Below are 23,726 nucleotides of genomic sequence, written 5' to 3'. Positions count from 1 at the left end.
GATGTCTGCCTCATCGGTGAGTTACTCATTGGCAGAGAAACTGAAGGAACTGGACTTGGTACGGACTATGCTGCTGCCTGTGACAGAGACGAGTCAGTTCGTGAAGGCGGTGTGCAGTCTAACAGCAAGTGACCATCTTGGTCGTGTTTCTTGTGTTGCAAGACCCTGTTGGACATTGATAATGTGGAATTGCAGGTGCGTGTGACAGGGAAGCTGTGTGGCCTCAGTCACAGCAAGGACTAGGCCCCAAACCACGGTGTCATCCATTTTCAGCCGCGCAGGAGAGAGGTGTCAGAGTTAGTGCACTCCACTGGACAGCTGGAGGTGATGTGGTGCATCTATGCTGGAGATGGTGCTGCCCTCCAGTGTTCACTCAGCCAAAGACAAGTTGTAAAAAATGCTGGTGAACGCAGCAGGCCAGGCAGCATCTATAGGAAGAGGTACAGTCGACGTTTCCGGCCGAGACCCTTCGTCAAGATTCCTGACGTACAGTCTCAGCCCGAAATGTCGACTGTACCTCTTCCTATACATGCTGCCTTGCCTGCTGCGTTCACCAGCATTTTTTATGTGTGTTGCTTGAATTTCCAGCAGCTGCAGGGTTCCTTGTGTTTGAGAAGACAAGATATATTGTGTTCAACTTCAGACTGCTGCAACATTCATACATTAAGGAAATTGGACTTTTTTTGTGTGACTGTATTTTATTGCTATCTTATATATGCTATGTGTGCCTTGTGCTGTGTACGACTATTGATATTTTGCTTTGCACCTTGGCCCTGGTGTCATTTGGCTGTATTCATGGCTATTCTTGTATGGTTGAATGGCAATTAAATTTGAACTTGAAGTATAGATACAGGCATGCTTTTATTGATGTGTTGGCACCAGGGTTGATCCTCTGTGATATCGATGTCCAGTATCTGCTGCATGCTGCATAGCCTAGCTATTGCATATTCAGCCCACTGAGGACAGTCCTGCAGCATTTATTCGCTGTGCCCAAATCATCTGCTGCAGCACAGGCAGAAGTGCAGGCCAGGCCGTGGCCAGCATGTTCAACACAATTGCTCAGAATTCCTCTGAGGGTGGCACAGCTCCCCACCAGCGCGATTTCTCTCTGTCCACAATAGTGGGCCGACACAAGTGATCTATGAACTGCCACTCGACCCTAATCCTTGCTGATGCAGACCATTCCTGCTCATGCTAAAACAGCACTGTCAGAAGCATGGCTGGCTAATTCCTGATCTATTTGAGATTGCGAGCAGCTCAACAGGTCAGGCAGCATCTATAGAGGGAAATATGCAATCATCATTTTGGGCAGAGACCCTTCTGAAATATTGGCTGCTTATTCCGCTCCACTGATGCTGCGTGACCTGCTGAGTTCCTCCATAATTTTGTGTGTGCTGCTCCAGATTTCTAGCATCTGCAGAATCTCTTGTGTCACTGTCAAAACCCCGTTTTCTGTGGATGGATGACACTGTGACTTGGTGCTTTATTTTTGCATGCACGTTGGGCTCATATCGACAGCAAGAGGATCGATAACTGTGGGATGGAATCTTAGGAACTGTCCAGTAGTGGGTAAAGACAAGCTCATGTAAGATAGGCCAGCATTTATTGACTATCCATCTTCCAGCTTCTCAGTTCATCCCCATCCACCTCACCTAGTTACATCTATCACCTGTCAGCTTGTTTTCCATAACCTCCCTCACCTCCTTATTCTGGCTTCTTCTCCCTACCTTTCCAGTCTGATGAAAGATCTTGGTCCAAAGTGTCAACTGTTTATTCTTCTCCATAAATGCTACCTGACCTGCTAAGGTCCTCCAGTAAGTCAGTATGTGCTTTCAAAGAGAATGCTATTTCCAAAGGAGCTTCCACAGCACTGTATGTGGGCAGCCCCTCCACTGAAGATTGGCAATGGAGATATATTCCCAGGCCTGGATGTTACCTGTCTTGGTGTTTACCCTGCTCATGCATGGCCTCAGTCATTTCCCTCTTTGGGTCTTCCTTAGTGCTATGGGTTGAGGCTGCGTGGGAAACTTAAGCAAGTTACCGGCCATCCGCAAGGAGTTGATGGTGGGCATCTCATAAATGCAGGTGGCAGTAGCTGGATTGACAATCACAGACTCTGTCCTGAATGGCTTCAAGATTTTTCTGTGTTATTCACTATGCATTTATTTGCACTTGCCTGGTGCTGTTGGTGCTTGGACTAGGCAGCATATAAGCTAAGTACCATCTTCTTATGGGACCCTGACTTGACCGACTGGTGGAAAGATTTTGCAAGGTCAGGGGCTCGGTCTTCTGCAGAACATGCAGCTTCAGGTTAAGGGGGTTTTACATCTTATATCAAAGTGGTGGATGCAGTCGGGAAGGTAATCAGGGGACCTCTGATCAGTCTGGGTAAGATCTCTGCCTGGAAGACCCCAATGTTTGTTGTTCCCGTGACTGTAAGATGCTCTATGGGTCTGGTAGTAACTTTGCTCTACAGAACCTGCAAGAGTGAAGGAACATGGAATCAAAGGATAAACCCTGACTGCAAATGGACCGGCCTGGATGGCAAGCAACTTGTAAGCTGGCACAACAGAGTTCTTCAGAATGTATTAATGGCCTGAACTTCTCAGTTGGACTCTTGGTACCCCTCAAAGCCTTCCCTCTATCCACAAGGCTTGTGTGCATGAGCATGGTGGAATACTCTTCATTCGCTTGGATGAATTCATCTCCATCAACGTTCACGAAGCTTGACTCCATTGAGCTCACTCAACAACTCTTTATCAATCTCCCCATCCATCACACTGCATGCTCATTCCATCCATCACCAGCAGACAGCGACTGCAATAGGTAACTTTGATATAATTCACCTAGACTATTCCGCTGACACCTCCCAAACCTGTGACCTTCAACAAGGACAGCAGCATCCTGATCTCCTTCGTCAGTGCTAACTATACAATCAGTGGTCACTTTACTAGCTACCCCTGTCCACCTACTCTTTAATGCACAGATCTAATCAGACAATGTGACAACAACTCAATGCATTGAAGCATGCGGACATGTTGAAGAGGTTCAGCTGATCAGACCAAACATCAGTGAGCTTGTTACGTAAGCCCATCACCGCTACTGGGGCATGGGCTGCCAACAGCAACTAGTCAGAATCCTCTGTCCCGGGCCAGTCTTTGAAGTTCTCCCCAGGTGTAGCACATTTTCTTGGTGTCAGCTTCAAGGTTGCGATGCCAGGTGTTGTTTGATTAGCCTCTCTTCCACTTTCCCTGGCAATTCCACATTAGTGTTTGCCTGGCTTACCATGCGTGTCCTATCCGTCCTCATCTCCTTCTCCTTAATTCTTTTTCTGCCGGATGCAGCAGCATTCCCTGTCATACATCTGTGTTGCTGATGACCTCTGGCCAGTGGATATGGAGGATTTTTTCCTCAGAAAGCTATTGTTCTAAGTGACTCTGATGGTGGAATGATCACTGGTGTCAGACAGGCTGTTTTGACTATCTCCAAAACTGCTGATTTCTTGGGAATTTCACACACAACAGTCTCCCGAGTTTACAGGGAATGGTGCGAAAAACAAAAAAAAATCCAGTGATTGGTAGTTCTGAGGGTGAAAACACCTTGTTAACGAGAGGTCAGAGGAGAACGGCCAGGCTGATTCAAGCTGACGGGAAAGTGACAACAGCTCAAGTAACCAAGCTTTACAACAGTGGTGTGCAGAAGAGCATCTCTGAATGTACAACACGTCAAAACCTTGAAGCAAATGGGCTACCAGCAGCTGAAGACCACAAACATACACTCAATACCCACTTTATTAGGTATAGAAGGCAGTCACCTTCTCAAGGATGAGTCAATAAACACCAGCAGATGGCACAAAGCATAGCAGTTCACCTATCACTTCACAGTGCCAGTTGTAAGATCGGGGTTCGATTGCAATGCGTTCTGTGAGGAGTTTGTACATTCTCCAAGTGACCATATGCATTTCCTTCTGGTTCCTAGATTTCCTCCCATATTCCAATGATGTACTGGTTAGGATTAGTAAGTTGTGGGCATGCTATGCTGGTAGCAGACGAGTGGGAGCACGTGCGTGCTGCCCAACAGAATCCTCGGTGATTTGATTCGACTTGACACATATGATGCACCTCACTCTGTGTTTCAATGTACACCTGCTAAATAGAACTAATCTTAGAAATGTTAATCTTTAGTCAGTGCCATCTGCTAACAAAATGAATAAATAAGAAAATAAAGATGAGTGAAAATCTCCGCAGTCGTTGTCATTCCAAAATTCACCCAGGTGGACCAGATGAGCTCCCTTCCAAGTCAACAAATCAAATATCTTTTCAAACACTGCAAGTGAAGGGCCACTTCATGCTGTTCATCACAGTGATCCATGTGAGGCACATGCCTCAATAAGGTAGGACAGATATTAAAAGTGCATTGCCCTAAAACCGATGTCAAAGCCATGTACCATGTACCTTGTTCATGCACGCACATTGCACATGGAATCAAGCAATCTAATGTTACAAAAACCAAATCTCAATTGCAACTCCAGGGAACAGGTTCCGAAGGCAAAACAAAACCTGTTTTACGCAACACACATCAAAGTTGCTGGTGAAAGCAGCAGGCCAGGCAGCATCTCTAGGAAGAGGTACAGTCGACATTTCAGGCCGAGACCCTTCGTTAGGACTAACTGATCGGGGGGGTAGAATAGAAATTTTGGCCAGGAAGCAACCAGTTAGAGGAAAGGAGTGGAGCATCACAAACAAAATTCTGGAGGAAATCTGGAGGCCAGGAATCATCTATGGTTTCAGGCCAAGATCCTAAATCAGCTCCGGAAAGGAAGGGGGAAGAAGGCAGAACATGAAGGTGGGTGGGAGATGGGTGGGGGGGTGTTGTTAGGAAGGAGTAAAAGAGGCAGAGAGCAGCAGAGATCACAGAGGGGGAGCAATGACAGAGGATCTCAGCGAACTCCCATTGAAGAGAAAATTTAAACCTCTTCAGGGTGCGCGTGCCTCAATGGGACTTCACAGTGAAGCAGCAAACCATAAACACAGGAGATTTTCCAGATGCTGGAAACCAGGGCAACACACATAAAATGCTGGAGGAACTCAACAGGTCTGGCAGCCGTTCTGAAGAGGAATAAACAGTCGAAGTTCTGGGCTGACGCCTTTCATCAGGACTGAAAGGGGAGGGGTGAAGAAGCCAGAATAAGAAGGTGGAGGGTGGGGGGGGGGGGTGGAGAAGAGGGAGGAGGCTAGTCCCAGACTTCCTAAATGTGCCTGAAACTAAGAGTGTGGGGGGGGAGGGAGGAAGGGAGAAGTTTCCACTCTAATCCAGTCAAAATTGATGAATTCCAGCATTCTGGCTGAGACTAGCTCACTCAACATGCAATGGTAATTATGCCAACGTCCTGTGATAACAGAAGATAGTGCAACTGAAGTACCTGTGAACCCAGACACCATGGTTTCAGGTTCAAAACTCCCTGGTTCATTACAGCAAGAGGATAGTATAGCTGCATCCGCGGAAAGATTCTCGGCACAATTGTCCATGAAGGTTTCAGGTTTCAGCACAGAGTGAGATGAGAAAGTGCTCCTTTACACATCTACACAGGACAACTTACTCAAGATTCTTTCCCACAGCATGGTGGCACCCAAAATGTCCGTGTCAGCAACAAATTAATTTAGTAATTTTAGAATGTGACTCTTTTCTTAGATCACTGGCTATTCTCAAAAGCAAAATACTGCAGATGCTGGGAATCTGAAATTAAAGTAGAAAATGCTATAAGGTCTAGCTGGATTTGAGAGGGGAGGTTAGGACGAACACTGTAGGTTATGGCCTTACAGCTGGCATTAACAAGCCTTCTCTGTCTGTATCTTGTTTTACGGCAGTTGGCATCCAGCTTAATGGTACATTACCGCCACCCTCTGCTCCAGAATGTGCACTAGACAAATATTCTAAATCCCTTCACCCAATCGCGCACACACACACACACACCTACACTTTACCCTCCCATCTTTGACCATCCTAGTACCCTATTCCTGTTTATCCGTCATATCCTATAAAAAAAACCTTGTACCCCTTAAAAACGCTAAAAATACCTGGACTTGTGCTCTCTCACCCATGCCCAGCAACCCTTTTAATATGAATTCCTGCACCCCAACTCCCTTAATTTAATTCTCATCATCTCTCTCTGTCTTCCATACTTCCTGCAACACAAAACTACATGTTCTACTGACTCCTCTTCCTGACATTCCTCACACAATCCTGTCTGGTGTTTCCCTATCATTTTCAATGTTTTGTATAATGCACAGTGTCCCAGCCTTAACCTAGTCCACACAATTTCCTCTCTTCTGTTTCCATTACCTACCCTAGTACCTGCAACACTCTTTTGTATTTGATATAAATGCCTCCCTTTCCCCTCCCTGTCCCATCTTTCTTGCCACATTCGGTTGACTTTTTCCCAGATTACACACTTAACCTCTGCTTTACTGATACTAATGTGCATTTCCACATTTTCTTTCTTTAACGCCTTCTTTGCCAACTCATCCACCCTCTCATTCCCCTTCACCCCTACATGTGCTGGTACCCATAGAAATTTTACCTGACCTCCCTGATTTGCAATTCTTGTAACTAACTGAAGGACTTCATAAAGTATATCTTGCCGACTGTTTGTGTGAAAAGACCTTAAACTTGCTAGAACTGAGGATGAATCTGAACATATCAATGCTTTGGCTTGTCTGGCTTTCTGCGCCCATTGCAACGCAACCAACACCGCCAGCATCTCCACTGTAAACACTCCTAACTTATTATATGTTCTTCTGCTGATTCCAATTTCTTTTGCTGGTATAACCACCCCAAACCCTGTCACTCCTGTTTCAGGTTCCTTCACACCATCCGTATAAATGTGAGTATAATCACTATACTTTTCCATCACATGACAGTTAAATGCATTTACCAAATCTGTTTTATACCTTTCTTTCCTTTTTACCTCTAACAAATGCCAGTCTATGTCAGGCCATACAAGCTTCCATGGAGCTACAAAACAAGCCTTCTCTTCACAGATGCTGCCTTATCTGCAGAACTTCTAATCATCGGAGATTATTGGTTAGTGTTTAGGGTGCTTCTCCCCTTTAATTTAAACTGCAAGGTTTCAGCTGCCTGAACCTCCCTGCCTGTCTCAAAGGCAGTTCCAGTGGTGATAATCCCTCCTTAGCTGAAAGCCTCATATATGGTCATGCAATGAAAATTTAAATGTTTTTTTTGAAATTTTATTTTCCTCTCAATCATGTTTTTATTTGGTTTATCAGCATGCAGTACACAACATATTTTATCCTCCCTAACCTCCCTTGTATAGCTCAATGGCTTAAGACCAGAACAAATTCCGAAAGTTCCGGGAATCTTATCCAAGCTTTGGCTGGGTTAGCTGGCATCCTGCAGTTATTCAGAGACATCCCATTTTACTGAATTCAATTCTACAGATGTTGTTTAAATTTAAAGTTTCAACACCTTTAAGTGAAAAGAAAAAAATGGCCTAGAAGAAGCAACTTTTGGGCAGGATTTTAAAGGAGTGCTTGTGTAAAGCGAGCATCTCCTCCTAGCCGACAATCATCACTGGTGCATCTCAAGGAGATGTGCTTAGCCCACTGCTCTACTCTCTCTACACCAACGATTGTGTGGCCAGGCATAGTTGAAATGCCATCCACAAACTTGCTGACATTAGACACAACTATTGTTGGTAGAACTTTCGATGGTGATGAGGAGGCCTCCAGGAGGGAGACAGATCAGCCTGTTGAGTGGGGTTGCAACAACCACTTTGCTCTCAATGTCAGCAACACCAAGGAACTAATTGTGGACCTCAGAGGGGTGAAGTCGAGGGAACACACATCAGTCCTCATTGAGAGATCAGCAGTGAAAAGAGTGAGCAGATTCAAGTTCTTTGGTGTCAATATCTCCGAGATCTATCCTGGGCCGAGCATATTGATGCAATTATGAAGGTGGCACGACAATGGCTGTGTTTCATTAGGAGTTTGAGGAGAATTGGTATGTCACCAAAGGCACTCGAAAATTACCGTGGAGAGCATCCTAACTGGTTGCATCACCATCTGGCATGGAGGGGCCACTGCACAGGCTAAGAAAACACTGCAGAAAGTTGTAAACATAGCCAGCTCCTTCATGGAAACTAACCTCCCCAGCTTCAAGGACACCTTCAAAAGGCGATGCCTCAAAGAGATGCCATCCATCATTAAGATTCAAGTATATTTATTATCAAAGAATAAAACATTATACATCCTTGAGTTTCATCTACTTACAGGTAGCCACAAAGCAAGAAACCCAAAATAGCCCCATTAAAGAAAAAAAAATAGAAATAAAAATATATTACCAAAACTCAACATGCAAGAGAAAGAATCATGCAAACAATTGAAGCAAACAATGGCATTCCAAACCAAAATTGAGTCCTCAGATCCGAGCCCTGGAGCAGCCCGGAGTAGGCTCAAAGCCTTGCTTATCAGATCATCATATTAGCGGGCACGGAGCACAGCAGACTTCATAGCCGCAGGGCCACGGAGACAACCATCGCAGAGATCGAACAAAATCAGCTCTCATCTCAACCAACATCCTGTCTTTTCAGACCACAGGACATGCCCTCTTCTCATTGCTACCATCAAGTAGGAGGTACAGGAGCCGGAAGGCATACACTCAAAGTTTCAGGAACAGCTTCTTCCCCTCCACCATCAAATTTCTGAATGGACGATGAACTCAGGACCACCACTTCAGTATTTTCCCTCTTTTTTGCACTGCTTATTTAAATACATTTTCTTTTTTATATACACCTATTGTAATTTACCGTGTTTATTAATATGTACTGCTGCCGCAGAATTTTTAAAAATCACAACATATGGCAGTGATATTAAACCTGATTCTGAAAAAAGGAAACCAATAGTCCCTCATTATAGTGTCCTCCACATTGAGTTTTGTGAAGTGCAACCATGCACATTAAAAAGCTACCTTATCATCACTAGCTGGTGAGTAGAGACAAAGGATTAAAAGGGTTTCTTTGGACATACAAAGATGAGCAAACCACTTGCCATATATTGAGTTTATCCTGCCCAGGCCCAGCCCATTAAACACACAAGCTTGATCCAAGCCACCATAGCTAGCGATAAAAATTCTTGCACAAAATGTTTCAAATGATAAAGAATGCATAAATTATACAACCCTGAGAGTTGTTTGCTTACAGGCAGCCACAGAGCAAGAAACCCAAAAGAACCAAATAAAAAAAAATAAAGACCAGCCACCTGATGCGCAGAGAAAGAAAAATAAACACAAATCATGGAAATAATAGAAGTGAGCAACAATGTTCCGAACCAAAATGGGTCCTTAGGTCCAAACCCCAGAGCAGCCTGGAGCAGGACTAAAGCCTCAGTATTCAGTTCATTATATTAGTGGGTACAGTGCACAGCAGCTAATATTCATCTTAATATTTAAATTTTCTGCTTCAAGGTTTTTTCAGTGGATATTTCTGTTATTTTTAAAAATATATACAGTATCTGCTTAGGAATTCACTCCCAGTTGCTCAGGCTAAATGCTCTATTAATCACGCAAGCATATGGAACTTTAACCAATGGATTGAACTACAAAAGCAGAATACTACAAGTGCTTGGAACAATATAATAAGCTTACTACTATTGACCAGGTGATTCATTTGTAGGTGCACATTTAGTCCCTGGAATCAAACAAATGTAAATTAGTTCAGGAGAAATAAACAAACCACTGGAGAAACTTGGCAGATCAAGCAGCATCTGTGGAGGTGGTGAGTGGGACGAAGTTATCTATATTTTGGGTCGAGAACACTGCAGGAGGACTCATCATTGATAATTCCTTTCCCCCAACACCAGCTTTGCTCCCCCAGCAGATTGTTTGCCACCTCAGATCCCAGCATCTGCAGTCTCTTTTTTCCCCCTCTCCTCCTCAACTCAGAGTAGTCTTCTATTTTAAAAATATTAAAGGTAAGGTAAAAGGGTCTCATGTTGACATGTAAACAGATCAAATTCTGTCTCAAATTAAATGTGCATATTGCTTAAACAACAGCCAATGATGTATCAATTGGAGGCCGACTCGGAGCGATTATAGCTCTTGGGAAGAGTGGAGAGGGTCTGATTGCTGCTCGCAGAGAACCTATTCTGATCAAAGGCTTGGAATTAATAGTTTGCAAATTAGGCATCTGAAGGTTAAAATAGCAGGGGTTAAGAAAAGTTATGGAAAAATTTAAGCTAAATTGGATGAATGGGAGACTGGATCAGTGTTTCAATAAAAAGACAATTTAGCATTCATACTAAAAAATTCTTTTTTTTAAATAATGCTAATCCACACTTGGAAGCCATTGCCAGGAGTAATAGTAAAGGAGCCAATCCTAAATTATTTCAAGAAAACTATTTGGTTCAGTCTCTTCATGACTGAGAAGCCATAAAGTTCTTAATCCAACTGAGAAATAATGAGTCTCAGAACCAGGCTTTTACTGCAGTCTTAAAACGCGGTTAAGAGGAATTTCAGTCACAAAACTAACAGCTTCATCTCTCACTCCGGGAAGAGGGGTTATAACAGGAGATCTTAGAAATATTGTAGTCATAAATATCTTTTTTTAAAAAAAAAAGGTTTTTGATTTCTATACCCACAGCAGGGCCTTCATGCTGTGTACTAAAAGGAAGAATATCAGAGTTCTCCTCAGCTGCGTCCCCAGTAGATAAGGACGCTGTGGGTTCTCTCTGTTGGAAGGTACATTGAATCCAGTCTTTGTTGTGCATCATTGACTTTTATACAAGGAGATATTTGTCTTACAAAATCCATAAATTGAGAGGGAGAGTTACAATCATAGCAAACCAATCAGAAAGTCTCACTGCAGACCAGTGTTGAATCTGGCCTCGACTTTAATTTGAGCTAATCTGCAGGACAAAGGGGAAAATGTCTGACAATGCTGACTTCCTTCCAGAGCTACTGTTTACACAATTTTAACCACAGAGCTGTTGCATACATCCACATATTTGGAGGTAGTACTCCAAATCATCATTAGCTTGTTTACATACACACACACACACACACACACACACACACACGAGGATGGGTCTTAATTCTGATTTGTACTTCTGCGTCAAATCTACACTGTAGGTACTGCGTACCCTACGCCGTAGGGTGATGTGCACCTCCCCAAGAAAGTAACTCAGGCGTCGCAGTGACGCAGACCGCAACAACTGTGATCGGTCCGCTTGGTAGCATCGCATTTCCGGTTGCTTTTCTCTGCCATGTCTGTACACTGATGTGAAATAGATGGTTGGAAACGATGAACCAAATCATCAAATCTACCTGGCGACATCCAAAGATACTTGAAATGCGTTTTCTCGTTCATGTCTCTCATGAAGAAACTCAACACAGTGTCACAGAAACCCCACTGCCAACTAGCATTTTGGCGGTGAATTGCAGAGCAACGCAGACACAACAACGCACACTCGCTGTGGCGTAGCCCATGCGCATAAGTATAAATCAGGCTTTACACTGAACACCTGTGAAACAGATGTCCTCCCCGCTGTACCTGCCCCCACTGTACGACTCCAGAAATACACAGACTACTGTAGAGTTTTAGAAGATGGAAAAAAGTTACTTGGCCATTAAGTATCCATTTTCACTAATCCAATTTTACAATTTACATTGGCCAATTAACATACCAGCCCACGTATCTTTGGGACATGGAAGGGAACTAAATCAATCGGAAGGACCTAAAAGAGAAAATGCTGCAGGTGAGGCTGTAACTGTGGGAAGAGAAAGTTAACCTCTCTGGTCAGGGGTCTCTGATGAAGAGTCTTTAACCTGAAACATTGACTCTGTTTCTCTTTCCACAGATGCTGCCTATCTTCTGAGTATTTCTGTAAATTTCTGCTTACATTTTAAATTTTCAACATCTTCAGCTTATTTTGTGATTTTCCACACACTGAACAAACACAGGGGAGAGTGCGCTGATTCTCTACGGACTGTGTCAGAGGTCGGATTTGAACCCAGACAGTTGGAGCCGTGAGTTAATAGTTTTACCAGTTGTACCACTGTGCCACACCGTCTCTCATTGAAGTAGGACATTGATAATGGTATTCACCATTGTCTTCAGTGAACTGGTACAACATTTACCTCTCTGAGGAAAGGAACGTTTAAAGATTGAGACCTCAAACCCTTCTGTAATTACCAAAGCTAGTTTCCCAAACCTTTGCTGGCACGATGGATTAGGGAAAAGATTCAAGAATGTTATTAGAAGCTCCCTTGAAAATGTGCAACATTGCTAACGGCTTGTTGGAGTCTCTGGCCATTGACTATTCAAAGTAGTGAAGGAGCATTTGGGATGGTGTTGAGAAATGTTGGAAAGATACCACCCTGCAGAAAGACTGACCACCTCCATTATCTACATTGCCCTCAAAACCCCCAGAAAACCCAAAGAACTGAAGAACCTCAAGACATCTCAAATCCCAAGGAACTGTCTAAGAAGCGGAAATTTCAAGAAACAGTTGATGTCATTGCATGATTCCTAAGGAAAAGCAAGTTAAGATGGACTCATTGAGCGTTATGACCATAGTTATCCAGTGGATTGTTATTATCCTTCTACTAGACAGACTCACATCAATGGGCACTAGAATATGATGTGAAATCATTATAATCAGAGACACTAAGGAGACTGCAGATGCAGGAAATCCAAATCATCAGACACAAAATGCTAGGGGAACTCAGCAGGTCAGGCAGCATCTATGGAAATTAATAAACAGTCAACGTTTCAGGCTGAGATCCTTCATGAGGACATTGTAATTGGAGATGATTTCTAATGCACAAGGCTATAAAAGTGTTCTCTTTTGGGGACACCTCTGGGGAAATCACAGCTCGCGGATATGAAGCAACTGACAGCAACAGGATTTTTAATTTTTCTGGATGTATTCCTCAACATTTACCTTTTCCCTTTCATCACTGTGGAAAAGACAGACAAAATCCAACCATCCCCAGGGCTGCCATTATATTCAAAACCTTTAGATTTCATCTTTGGTGACACTTGCCAACTCTCAATTTCCATCACAACCAATGAAGTACACATAAGGTGAAATACATATATCACCCAAGATACTTTATCTTTCATTTGAATCCTTCATTAGGTGGAATGTCCCGCTGTAAATTTACCCTCCTACTTCAGATCTATTTCTAATCACCTGTTGAATGGTGATGTTCTTTCATAACCCTCCCCATAAATTCAAGACAGTTCAAATTTTATCCATTTGGTGGCATGTTAGTGATTAATAAAAAGCTGATACATGAAAGGATGGTGTTCATTTTTAATATAATTCATCCTGGCACTGGTCTTAAAGCTTCTGGTAATTTGTAGATGCATTCAGTTTTTAACCACAGTAATGAGGTAGGCCAACAACAGGGTGTGGAAAAATCAATTGGTAGTTAAGTGGGGCAGAGAGAAGGTTGTGAGGCTCAATGGTTCCTGCAAAGGGTAAAATCAAATCAACTGGTTTCAAACCTATTACATTGAGCAAATCTCCATCCTGCAAAGCAGCCATTTTGTTGGATATGCCCAGTGTGAAACATACCCAGTACAATCTGTATAATGTGAAGTTCAGCTGACCTCCAAATGAAAAAGCACTTTTTGTTAACAGTTCTCCACCCAGTGGAAATATCCATCTAATTACGATAATGAATCAATGACTTGAAATGTCAGTCCCATTTTCCTCCACAGGTGCTGCCTGATCTGCTGAATATCTCCAGCAAATGTTGTTTTAATTTCAAATGCCCAATAGTCATGGAATGGAAGGTACACGTAAAGTAGGAATGGTGGGCAAGGTCTCAGATGTACACAGAAATCGTCATCTGTGTTTGTGGGGCAAAGAATAATTGGTCTGTGACCACAAACCCTAACCTGTCTTAAATCTAAACTAATGACAGCTAGTCTGAACAAGACTCAAGTCTGACCCAACTCAAACCCAAACCTGATCCACTGCATTCTGGGTCTTTCCAATTTTTGATTGCTGTTTTCACACAAAATGCCAAACAAACTCAGCAGGTCAGGCAGCATCTATGGAATGGAATAAACAAATGATATTTCAGGCCGTAACCTTCTGTCAGTGAAGGATCTCAGCCCGAAACAACTACAGTTTATTCATTTCCATAGATGCTGCCTGACCTGCTGAGTTCCTCCAGCATTCTGTGCCTGGTGCTCTAGATTCCTGCATCTTCAGAATCACTTGTGTTTTTGCTTGCTGTTCACAGATTTGTTTCTTCTGCTCCATCTATTCCACTTTGCAACTGAATCCTGTCCTTCTGTCTTTACCATCCCACTGAAAACCCGAGCCTCATTCTTTGCATTCACATGCTTCCTTAAATCTTATTAAAAACAAGCTGTATTTATCTATTTACCCAGGACCCATCTTCAGGTTCACCAATGCAATCATGAAATATGGATTCCAACAGTAGGTATTCATGGTCACCTGATTTTTCCCTCATTCCCTTCTTGCAGGGGGGTTACACTAACCACCCTTCCAATCCCTGCCACATCATGCTCCATTTGGACCCGTAAGACGGTAGCTTGTTACATGAGCAGAGATTAGGTTTAATTCTCCATCGAGTTTAGAAGAGTGAGAGGCAATGTCATTGAAAAGTACAAAACTGATACAGGGATTGATGCAAGAATGATGCCCTACCCTGGCTGGGTGTCCAGAACCAGGGCTACAATCTCCTGGTAAGAGGTTGCCTAATCAGTACAGGGATGAGAAGACCCTGGGAGTTTTCTACGCAAGAGAAATATCTTCACCCAGAGGGTGGTGAATCCTTGGAGCTTTCTGCCCAGAGTTTCAGTTGCTGAGACTTTTCAAGACCAGAGTCAATGGATTTTTGGATATTAAGGGAATATAGGAATGTGAATTTAGTGCAGAAATAAATCAGCTTTGATTTTCAAAGTTCAAAGTAAAATACCTACAGTATACAATATGTCACCATATCCAACCTTAAGATTCTTTTTCCTGTGGGCATACTCAGCAAATCTATAGAATAGTAGCTATAACGGCATCAAAGGAAGATCAACTACAGTGCAGAAGACAGCAAATTGCAAATGAAAATATAAATAAATAGTATTAAGTAACAAGAACATCAGATGACAAGAGAAAGAGTCCTTAAAGTGAGATCATTGGTTGTGGGAATATCTTAATGGATGGCAAGTGGGTGTAGTTATCCTCTTTGTTTAAGGGCCTGATGGTTGTGGGGTAGTAACTGTTCTTGAACCTGGCGGTTCACGTCCTAAGGTTCTTGTACCTTCTACTTGATGGGACCAGCGAGAAATGAACAGCAGAGCAGACTCAAGGGAGTGAGTATTCCTGTTTCCTAACCTATGTGCTTATACAGTACATAACTAGATGACAAGATTTGGAACTCAAATCCACTAGACATACTAAACCACAAGGGGGCAGCACAGGCAGCTCCAACATTGGGCACTAAGAACAAATAGGGAATAAGTTGGATTTGTGCAAATTTTGACTCATTTTGAGAGTTTTCCCTACTACTGCTATTTCTAGACTTAGGCAGGAAATTTAGCAGTTCATTTTCCCTATGCAAGGCGGTGTGTGATGGGAATGCATATTCTACATGTGATCATGTCTGATTCACAGCCTTCATGATTAACCCCTACTGAATTTTAATAGCTGGGCCACCTTCTGTCCCAGCAGCTAGTCTGTACTACACTTGTCTGCAGACATTTCCCCTAAATGCAGTCCTGTCTCTCCACTTCTGCAGCTGGGAGAGCTAACTTGTAAAGTTGACACCATTTTACACCACAGTCAAATTCACTTTTTATTTGAATGAGACATATCAAATCTGCAAAGGTCTGATTCTATAGCATTCAGAAGTTGGCAGGTGCTCTGTTCAACACAGCAATAAAAATTGTTGGAAGATGCTCTGCTTGGATCCAGGTTCTGAACTTTGGACTTATGAATGGATCAAGGGCTTTGTGAATGGAAAACAACATGAGACATTGGAATTGCTGTGGCTGGGCAAGATGAATGTTTGTCTGAAGTAAACTGTGCCTGATTTCATTGGTGGTATTTGACTTTGAAAACTCATTATTTTCCTGATTCCCGATGCACATTGTTATACTTGGGTTACAGGAGAATGTTTCCTTTGCACAGAATTCCCTCCCAGGCCTTCCTACTTCTCGATCTGTCTCTCCTTCTCTTTAAAATCTAGCTCTTCAACCAAGTGTTTGCTCACAGAGTGGGTTGAACAGTCCCCTCTGTCTACCTCTGGCAGGTGCTTCCCTTCAGGTGCGAGGGTGTGTGCTGTAGACCTGATTGCCGATTCTCCAGACTTCCACAGGTTTGTCCCTCTCTCTGCCACCCTGTCAGCCGATTTCCTCCGCCACCGGTAATTCAGGCAATGCCAAGACCTTTCAGTGCACATGGGTGGCAAATGGAGGGAAGCTTTGGGCCGCGTAGGCCACAGTTGTAATTATTCAAGCACAGAAGCAGGCCACTCAGCTCACTGTGCCTGTGCTGTCAAACACCCATTTACACTAATGTCACATTTTTATAAAGGTACAGAGATTTTTGAAACATGCAATAAAATTCATCATTTGCGTTAAATCTAATCAGCTAGAATTGTACTGAGCTGCCTGCAAGTACCGCAAAGCTTATGGTGCCAACATAGACAACAGGAATTCTGCAGATGCTGGAAATTCAAGCAACACACATCAAAGTTGCTGGTGAACGCAGCAGGCCAAGCAGCATCTGTAGGAAGAGGTGCAGTCGACGTTTCAGGCCGAGACCCTTCGTCAGGACTAACTGAAGGGAGAGCTAGTAAGGGGAATTTTTGTTTGATTTGTTTTCATTGACACAACACGACGCAGACTGGGAGACCGCTTTGCTGAACATCTACGCTCTGTCCGCCAGAGAAAGCAGGATCTCCCAGTGGCCACACATTTTAATTCCACATCCCATTCCCATTCTGACATGTCTATCCACGGCCTCCTCTACTGTAAAGATGAAGCCACACTCAGGTTGGAGGAACAACACCTTATATTCCGTCTGGGTAGCCTCTAACCTGATGGCATGAACAATGACTTCTCTAACTTCCGCTAATGCCCCACCTCCCCCCGTACCCCATCTGTTACTTATTTTTATACACACATTCTTTCTCTCACTCTCCTTTTTCTCCCTCTGTCCCTCTGAATATACCCCTTGCCCATCCTCTGGGTCCCCCCCCCTTGTCTTTCTTCCCAGACCTCCTGTCCCATGATCCTCTCATATCCCTTTTGCCAATCAGCTGTCCAGCTCTTGGCTCCATCCCTCCCCCTCCTGTCTTCTCCTATCATTTTGGATCTCCCCCTCCCCCTCCAACTTTCAAATCCCTTACTCACTCTTCCTTCAGTTAGTCCTGACGAAGGGTCTCGGCCTGAAACGTCGACTGCACCTCTTCCTACAGATGCTGCCTGGCCTGCTGCGTTCACCAACAACTTTGATGTGTGGTGCCAACATAACATGTCCGCAACTCACCAGTGCTAACTGTACAACTTTGGAATGTGGGATGAAATGGGAGCAGCCAACAGTCATAGGGTAAATGTACAAACTATTTACAGACAGCGGTGGGAATTGAATCCCGTTCTTACAGCTGCTGCTGTAATAGTGTTACCGTGCCAACCAAAATCCAATTTGTTGTCTTATTTAATTGAAGATCCATCTTTCAGGAAGCATGCCTCACTGGTACACTTTAACAGTAGACATGAGCATGACAATTCACACTCTCATACAGCACTGAAACAGGCCCTTCAGCCTAACTTTTCCATGCCAACCGAAATCGCCTGCACTGAGCCAGTTTCCCTCTAAACCCTTCCCATCCACAAACCGGTCCAAATGTCCTTTAAACATTTTAATCGTGTCTGCCCCGATACTTCATCTGGCAGCTCGTTCCATGTGCCCAGCACGCACTGTGTGTGAAATACCTGCCTCAGGTTCTCGCCTACATGAGGAGAGATGGAGAGATTGAGTGGGGATGGTAGCAGACAACGTCTGCACCTTTAGAACCCATGGGAAGAAGGACATTGGAAAGTTAAATATAAACTAGCTGAGCAAATGCTGTAGAAAATAACCAGGACTCCCACCGTCCAGGTCGTACTCTCTTCTCTCTACTACCATTAGGCAGGAGCCCTGGAAGACCACACTACGAGATTCAGGAACAGTTATTACCCTACAACCATCCGGCTCCTGAACCTTCACTCACCTCAACTCTGGACTGATTCCACAACCTATGAACTCATTTTCAGGGATCCTACAATTCATGTCGTCAGCATCATTTATTTACTTTTCATTTGCACAATTTGTCTTCTTTTGCACATTGGCTGTTAGTCAATCTTTGTTTATGTATACCCCTTTTCTATAAATTCTTTTATACTTTTTATTTTCCTGTAATCGCCTGCAAGAAAATGAATCTCAAGGTAGTTTATGGTGACATATATATACTTTAATAATATATTTGATTTGATTTGAGGAAATGTTGCTGAGTAGAAGATAATTGAGTTTGGGAGCAATAATCAATCTGCTAGATCAGGGGTTCCAAAGCTTTTTTGATAGTGCTATGGACCAATACCATTAAGCATGAACCCAGTAGTATCTGTGAGAGGAATTGTAAGAAATTCAGGAAGAATCCCTGCATGAGGATGCATATCACAGCTCACAGATGCGGAATTCCTCCAGGAGTTTGAGTGTTGTTCTATATTCCACCATCTGCTTCTCCTGTGTCTCCACTTGCGAACGGACAGCACAGATAGAGACGTAGGCTGGGTGGAGGAAGGAGCGGGGCTGGTGCTGACATGGAAAACACTGAGAATTAATCTGAGCAGGGGCAGAACCATGCTATAACTAATAGCTGAAGTTCAAAGAGCCTGTGAATGACTCTACCCCACTGCTGGGCTAAGTGCCTGCAGGAAGTTCCCGATGAAGTAGGAAGAGTGGAGCAGAGATCGATCATAAGTCTGCAAATCGAAGCCCGGTGCCTAAAGACTGGGGTCTGAAGACCTGGAGTGGAGGAATGTCCATGTGTGTAGGTGGGTGGGAGGGAAGAAAGGGGCTTGTTTTATTCTTGTTGTTTTGTTGCTTGTTGTGTTGTGTTCTGTGTTGTTCTGCCGAGCATTATGGGCATGCGAAATTGCCGTTGGATTATGCGGCAACACTTGCGGGCTGCTCCCACCCAGCACAGCCCTAGGTATGTTGGTCATTAATGCAAGCAATGCATTGCACTCACTGAATAAATCTGAATGTGAATTCCTGAGTAACGAACAGCTTGTGCTGAAAGTCATAGGTGCAGACCATCCCAGGCTTACATAGGAAACAGACCAGATAGAGAAAGAGCTGAAAGAGGGAATGAGAGAGGGAGATGTCAGGGAGCAAGCCAGGTGGTCACCATGCACTGTGGTCATTCTGCATTTCAACATCCAGGCAAGAATTGTCTGCAAATTATTGAGCCAGAGTCAAACCTAACACTAACTTCAGGATATGGGTCTCATTAGACAAGGGTGCTTACTATATTTTAATACATTAGTTAAGACAAATGGATTTTACACCCAATACCAAAAAGAAAGAATATCGAGGGGGCTTTTATTATCAATTTACATTCCTGAAGAGGTAACTTGGCCATTACTGGTTGATAGGCTGGAGGGTCTTGACTCTTCCTTTAAATATGTTTAAATGGGGGGTTCCCAACCTAGGGTCCACAGACCCCTCGGTTAATGGTAAAGATCCAAGGTATGAAAAACTGGGAACCTCTTGTTTCAGTGGAACAAAATTGATGAAGTCTCTTATCATTTTCCAGCTTCTTATTGTCAGATGTGATCTCCAGAAAACATGGGTTTTAATCTTGGGATGGAAAAATATAGAAAGAAGGCCCTTCAACCCATCATGGTGCTGGCACCTCTTTAAGGGCTCTCTATCTTATTTTGTCCCATTTCTCTCCCCTTACTCTAATCACTGGGTAGTTGGTCTATTCTTGTCACAAGTGCAGAGACACTGTGAAAAGCTTGTTAGCGTATCATCATGATAGGTTTTACTCAGTGGAGAGGCTAAGGTCACATTCCTTCCTCTGGATCTGACCTTGCATTTACAATCTCAGCTCTTCCTTCAGGAAGCTGCACTTGAAGGGGTCACAGGTCAGAGGATGGCAGCCTGATCTGCCAGTTCCATCTCCAGCCAGCACTTTCCCTGAGTGTGCTTCACTGTCGAAAAGTCTTTCAGTTACCAGCTAGCCGATCTTTTTATTTGGAAGGATTTGCAGAAAAGAAATCTGTTTCAATGTGGTCTTTCTACCTGTGCTGCGAGTTGAATTCCAGGGTGTCCTGATTGAGTGCAGACTCCCGCAGCCGCTCCTGGCGAGCTTTGCGACGACGCTCCTTAGCGAGCTCTTCTTCATCATCATCTGTCCGCTGACTGGTCATTCTGTTGGCAGAAGAGAGCTTGATGTAAATAACTTCAGCTTTCCTTCAAAACAGCTGCTTTTACACAAGTATCCTATTTAAAATACATTTGCTTCCAACTGGCCTCTATGAACCAATAGCTATTTGTTCCTTATTAAATATTAGAGGTCACAGATAGCATTTTTTAAACCTTGCCTTGTATTACAGAGAATGATCTACAGAGTTTGAGACGAAGCATACCGAAGAAGAGGAAATTACGCCCTTTGGTACTGCTCTTGGATTTTCAATTAGCAATGAAGCTGTAAATAAACAGGGTGGTTCCTACAATCAGTGCCTTGAAACAACATTAACAGGAAACATGCCTCAAAATGATCATACTGTCTTCTTTGATTGACCAATAAAGCTTCCCAAATAAGATGAGCAAAAGTGCCTCTTTACATGCTACAATAAATTACCATGCTAACCAAACAAATAAACTTTCAAAGCAAAGGGTGCAGTAGATTAACCAATTAAACGTCAGTGTTAATGCAAATGTCAGTGTCATTGCTTAGACTGGAGAGCCCACCAAAGCAAATTAGTCATGATCCTATGGGAAATCATGAGCCCTGTGCAAGAGACGATGTTGGTGATCATACTGAAATATACAAGATTGTGACAGAAATACTGAGAGAAATCAATAACCGGGGGCTTTATTTTAAAATCAGGGATCACTTTATAAGATGGGGAGAAGGAAACCTCTCTTTGAGGGTCATGAATCTTCAGAACTCCCAACCCCAGAGGGATTGCGGAGATGTATTATTGAATATATTCTGCGCTCTGATAGTTGCCTTTTTACTTTTTAAGGTGTTAAGCGTTATAGCCAGAAGAAAGGAATGTGTGTTTTGTTAATGTGTTCTTGGAGTTTCTTTGTTTTGTGGCTGTTTGTAAGGAGACAAATCTCAAGGTTGTATAATATATACATATTTTGATCATAAATCTATTTTGAACTTTGAAACCAATATCAGATTGGGTATTATCTTATTGAACATTTGTTTAGGAAGCTCCACCCAACATCTGGCAGTAAGTCTTGATAAAACATAATGGTCTTCTGCAGCATTGTACTTGAATGACTTATGCTATTCAGTTGACGACACACTGAGGCAGATGGTAATCCCAAAGTGACATATACAAATAAAAAGTTCATCATTCAGAAGAGTTTCATTTATCCACATGCAAACACTGAAAAATGTAGAATTCTTGCATATTAAGTCAAGTTTCATTGAGCAGACATGTTTTGCCATGTTATACCCTCACACACCATTTTATGTATTTATTGAGATAGGCCCTTCAAGCCATACCACCCAGCAACCCCTGATTTAATCTTATCCTAATCACAGAACAATTTACAAAGAACAGTTAACCTGCCAATTGGTAGATCTTTGGAATTGGGGAGGAAACAGGAACACCTGGAGAAAACCCAAGAAATTGCTGTATTATCTGTAGGCCTACGTTCTATATGTAATCAACACTCTCAATGCTTTTGAAGTCATATCTGTCTATCATTCTTAAATGACAATCCAACTTGGGTGAACTTCAGCCTGAATGGATAGATAGTCCTTGAATTTAGTAATACCACTACTGGCCTCTGTGCTGTGAGCCAAGACACTAAATTCTAAAATTTGATATGACACGATCTCATTGCCTTTACTTCCTGCTCGCCCCTTTCATGCTGCTAATTCCACCTCATCTCCACTCCTCAATTAGGACTCTAAGTCTACTGCTCACTCCACCCCATGATGATCAGATGATCATTTCGTTCCCTGGACTGAAATCCAATCCCAACAGTAATTACTGGCCATTCGTTCTCACTACACCATGATCCGTCCCATCATCAGTGCCTGCTGTAACCCAAAGCCCATCAAACTTCCTCCTAGCATGCTACCTTTACGGGGAGAAATGAGTAAATGTGCTCAGAAAACATTCAAGGTCTCATGAGACTCGAAGGATAGAACACATTGGCCTACAGATAATTCCGAACACCATGCTAAGTCAAATCAAAAGTAATTGGGTCTTGGTGTAGTCTGGTGTAAATAAAGCTCAGGAATAGAAAATAAAATACTGATGCTGAAAATCTGACATAAAAGCAGAAAAAGTTGGAAGTGTTCAGCAGCCCAGCGAGTAACTGTAGAAGAGAAACAGTTAATGTTTTCAGGTCAAAACATCTTCGTCGGAACATTTTGATGAAGAGTCTTTAACCATCAATTTACCCTTTACTACTCTTTCCAAAGATTTAGGCTGATCTGCCGAGCATTTCAAGCACTTTCAGTTTAATTTGGATATTTATCAAAGGATGCTCGGGATGTGGAGGGAATCACTTTCAACAAATAGCAATTAATACTTGGAATGGGAGCAGGTAATGGAGCCAAAAACCCTGGGAATTACTCTAGAGTTATATACATTCATTTTATTTAGTGATACAGCCTGGAGTAGGCCTTTCCGGCCTACCCATTGAGTCATGCTGCCCCACAATCCCAATTAACCCTAACCCAATCATGGGACATTTTACAATGACCAAATAATCTACCAGGTACCCCTTTCGACTGCGGGAGGAAACTGGAACATCCGAGGAAAACCTACACATTCCACAGGGAGGACATGGAAAGACTCCTTCAAAAAGGTGCTGGAATTGAACTCCAAACTCTGGAAAGGCCAGAGCTGTAATAGCAACGTGGTAACCTCTGTGCTACCACGGATAGTGGGCTATCAGCGTGTTTACATGGCATATAGATTATTTGGGCTAAAATTCCCCTTGTTATCTCTAGTCACCTTTGGATAAATGGTACATGAACAGACAATGAAGTCAAGAAGAAAGAAAAGCAAAAATAAAAATTGCCAGATTTAAGTTGGTTTACTACTGTCACATGTACTGAGGAAGTGTAAAAATTTTCTTTTGCATGCCATGCATACAGATGATTTCGTAGTAACAGTGCATTGAAGTATTAAAGGGAAACAATAACAGAAAGCAGAATAAAGTGCTGCAGTTACAGGGAAAGTGCAATGCAGCCAGACAATAATAAAATTGACGGAGAATTGATAGACAAGAACATTAAAGAAATTGAAACACTTCATCAAATCCTTAATCTGAAAATTCAGCTCCTGGACAAAGGGTGAAACAGGAGAATTCTAATGGATTAGGGTGTGTCCTCATCACCCTTGCTGTTTGGGACAAATTGTATACTTAACCACGTATTCCTGTAACATCACCATGAGTTCCATTACTGGACAGACACATTTTAAC

The 23,726-nt window shown here is 42.9% G+C and overlaps 1 protein-coding gene across 10 annotated transcripts in view; it reads right to left on the bottom strand.

Moving 5' to 3' along the window:
- Positions 1-23,726, bottom strand: part of LOC140186863 (non-muscle caldesmon-like) — a 239,519-nt gene that overhangs the window by 67,723 nt on the left and 148,070 nt on the right. For all 10 annotated transcript variants that reach the window (XM_072241556.1, XM_072241560.1, XM_072241551.1 and 7 more), the window contains one exon: positions 20,343-20,471. In XM_072241556.1, the coding sequence (XP_072097657.1) occupies positions 20,343-20,471 (129 nt within the window). The remainder of the gene's footprint in view (positions 1-20,342; positions 20,472-23,726) is intronic.

This window comes from Mobula birostris, chromosome 23, assembly GCF_030028105.1.
Source record: "Mobula birostris isolate sMobBir1 chromosome 23, sMobBir1.hap1, whole genome shotgun sequence".
Lineage (NCBI taxonomy): Eukaryota > Metazoa > Chordata > Chondrichthyes > Myliobatiformes > Myliobatidae > Mobula > Mobula birostris.
The sequence above is the reverse complement of the archived record's forward strand: the minus strand, read 5'-3'. Positions and strand labels throughout refer to the sequence as shown.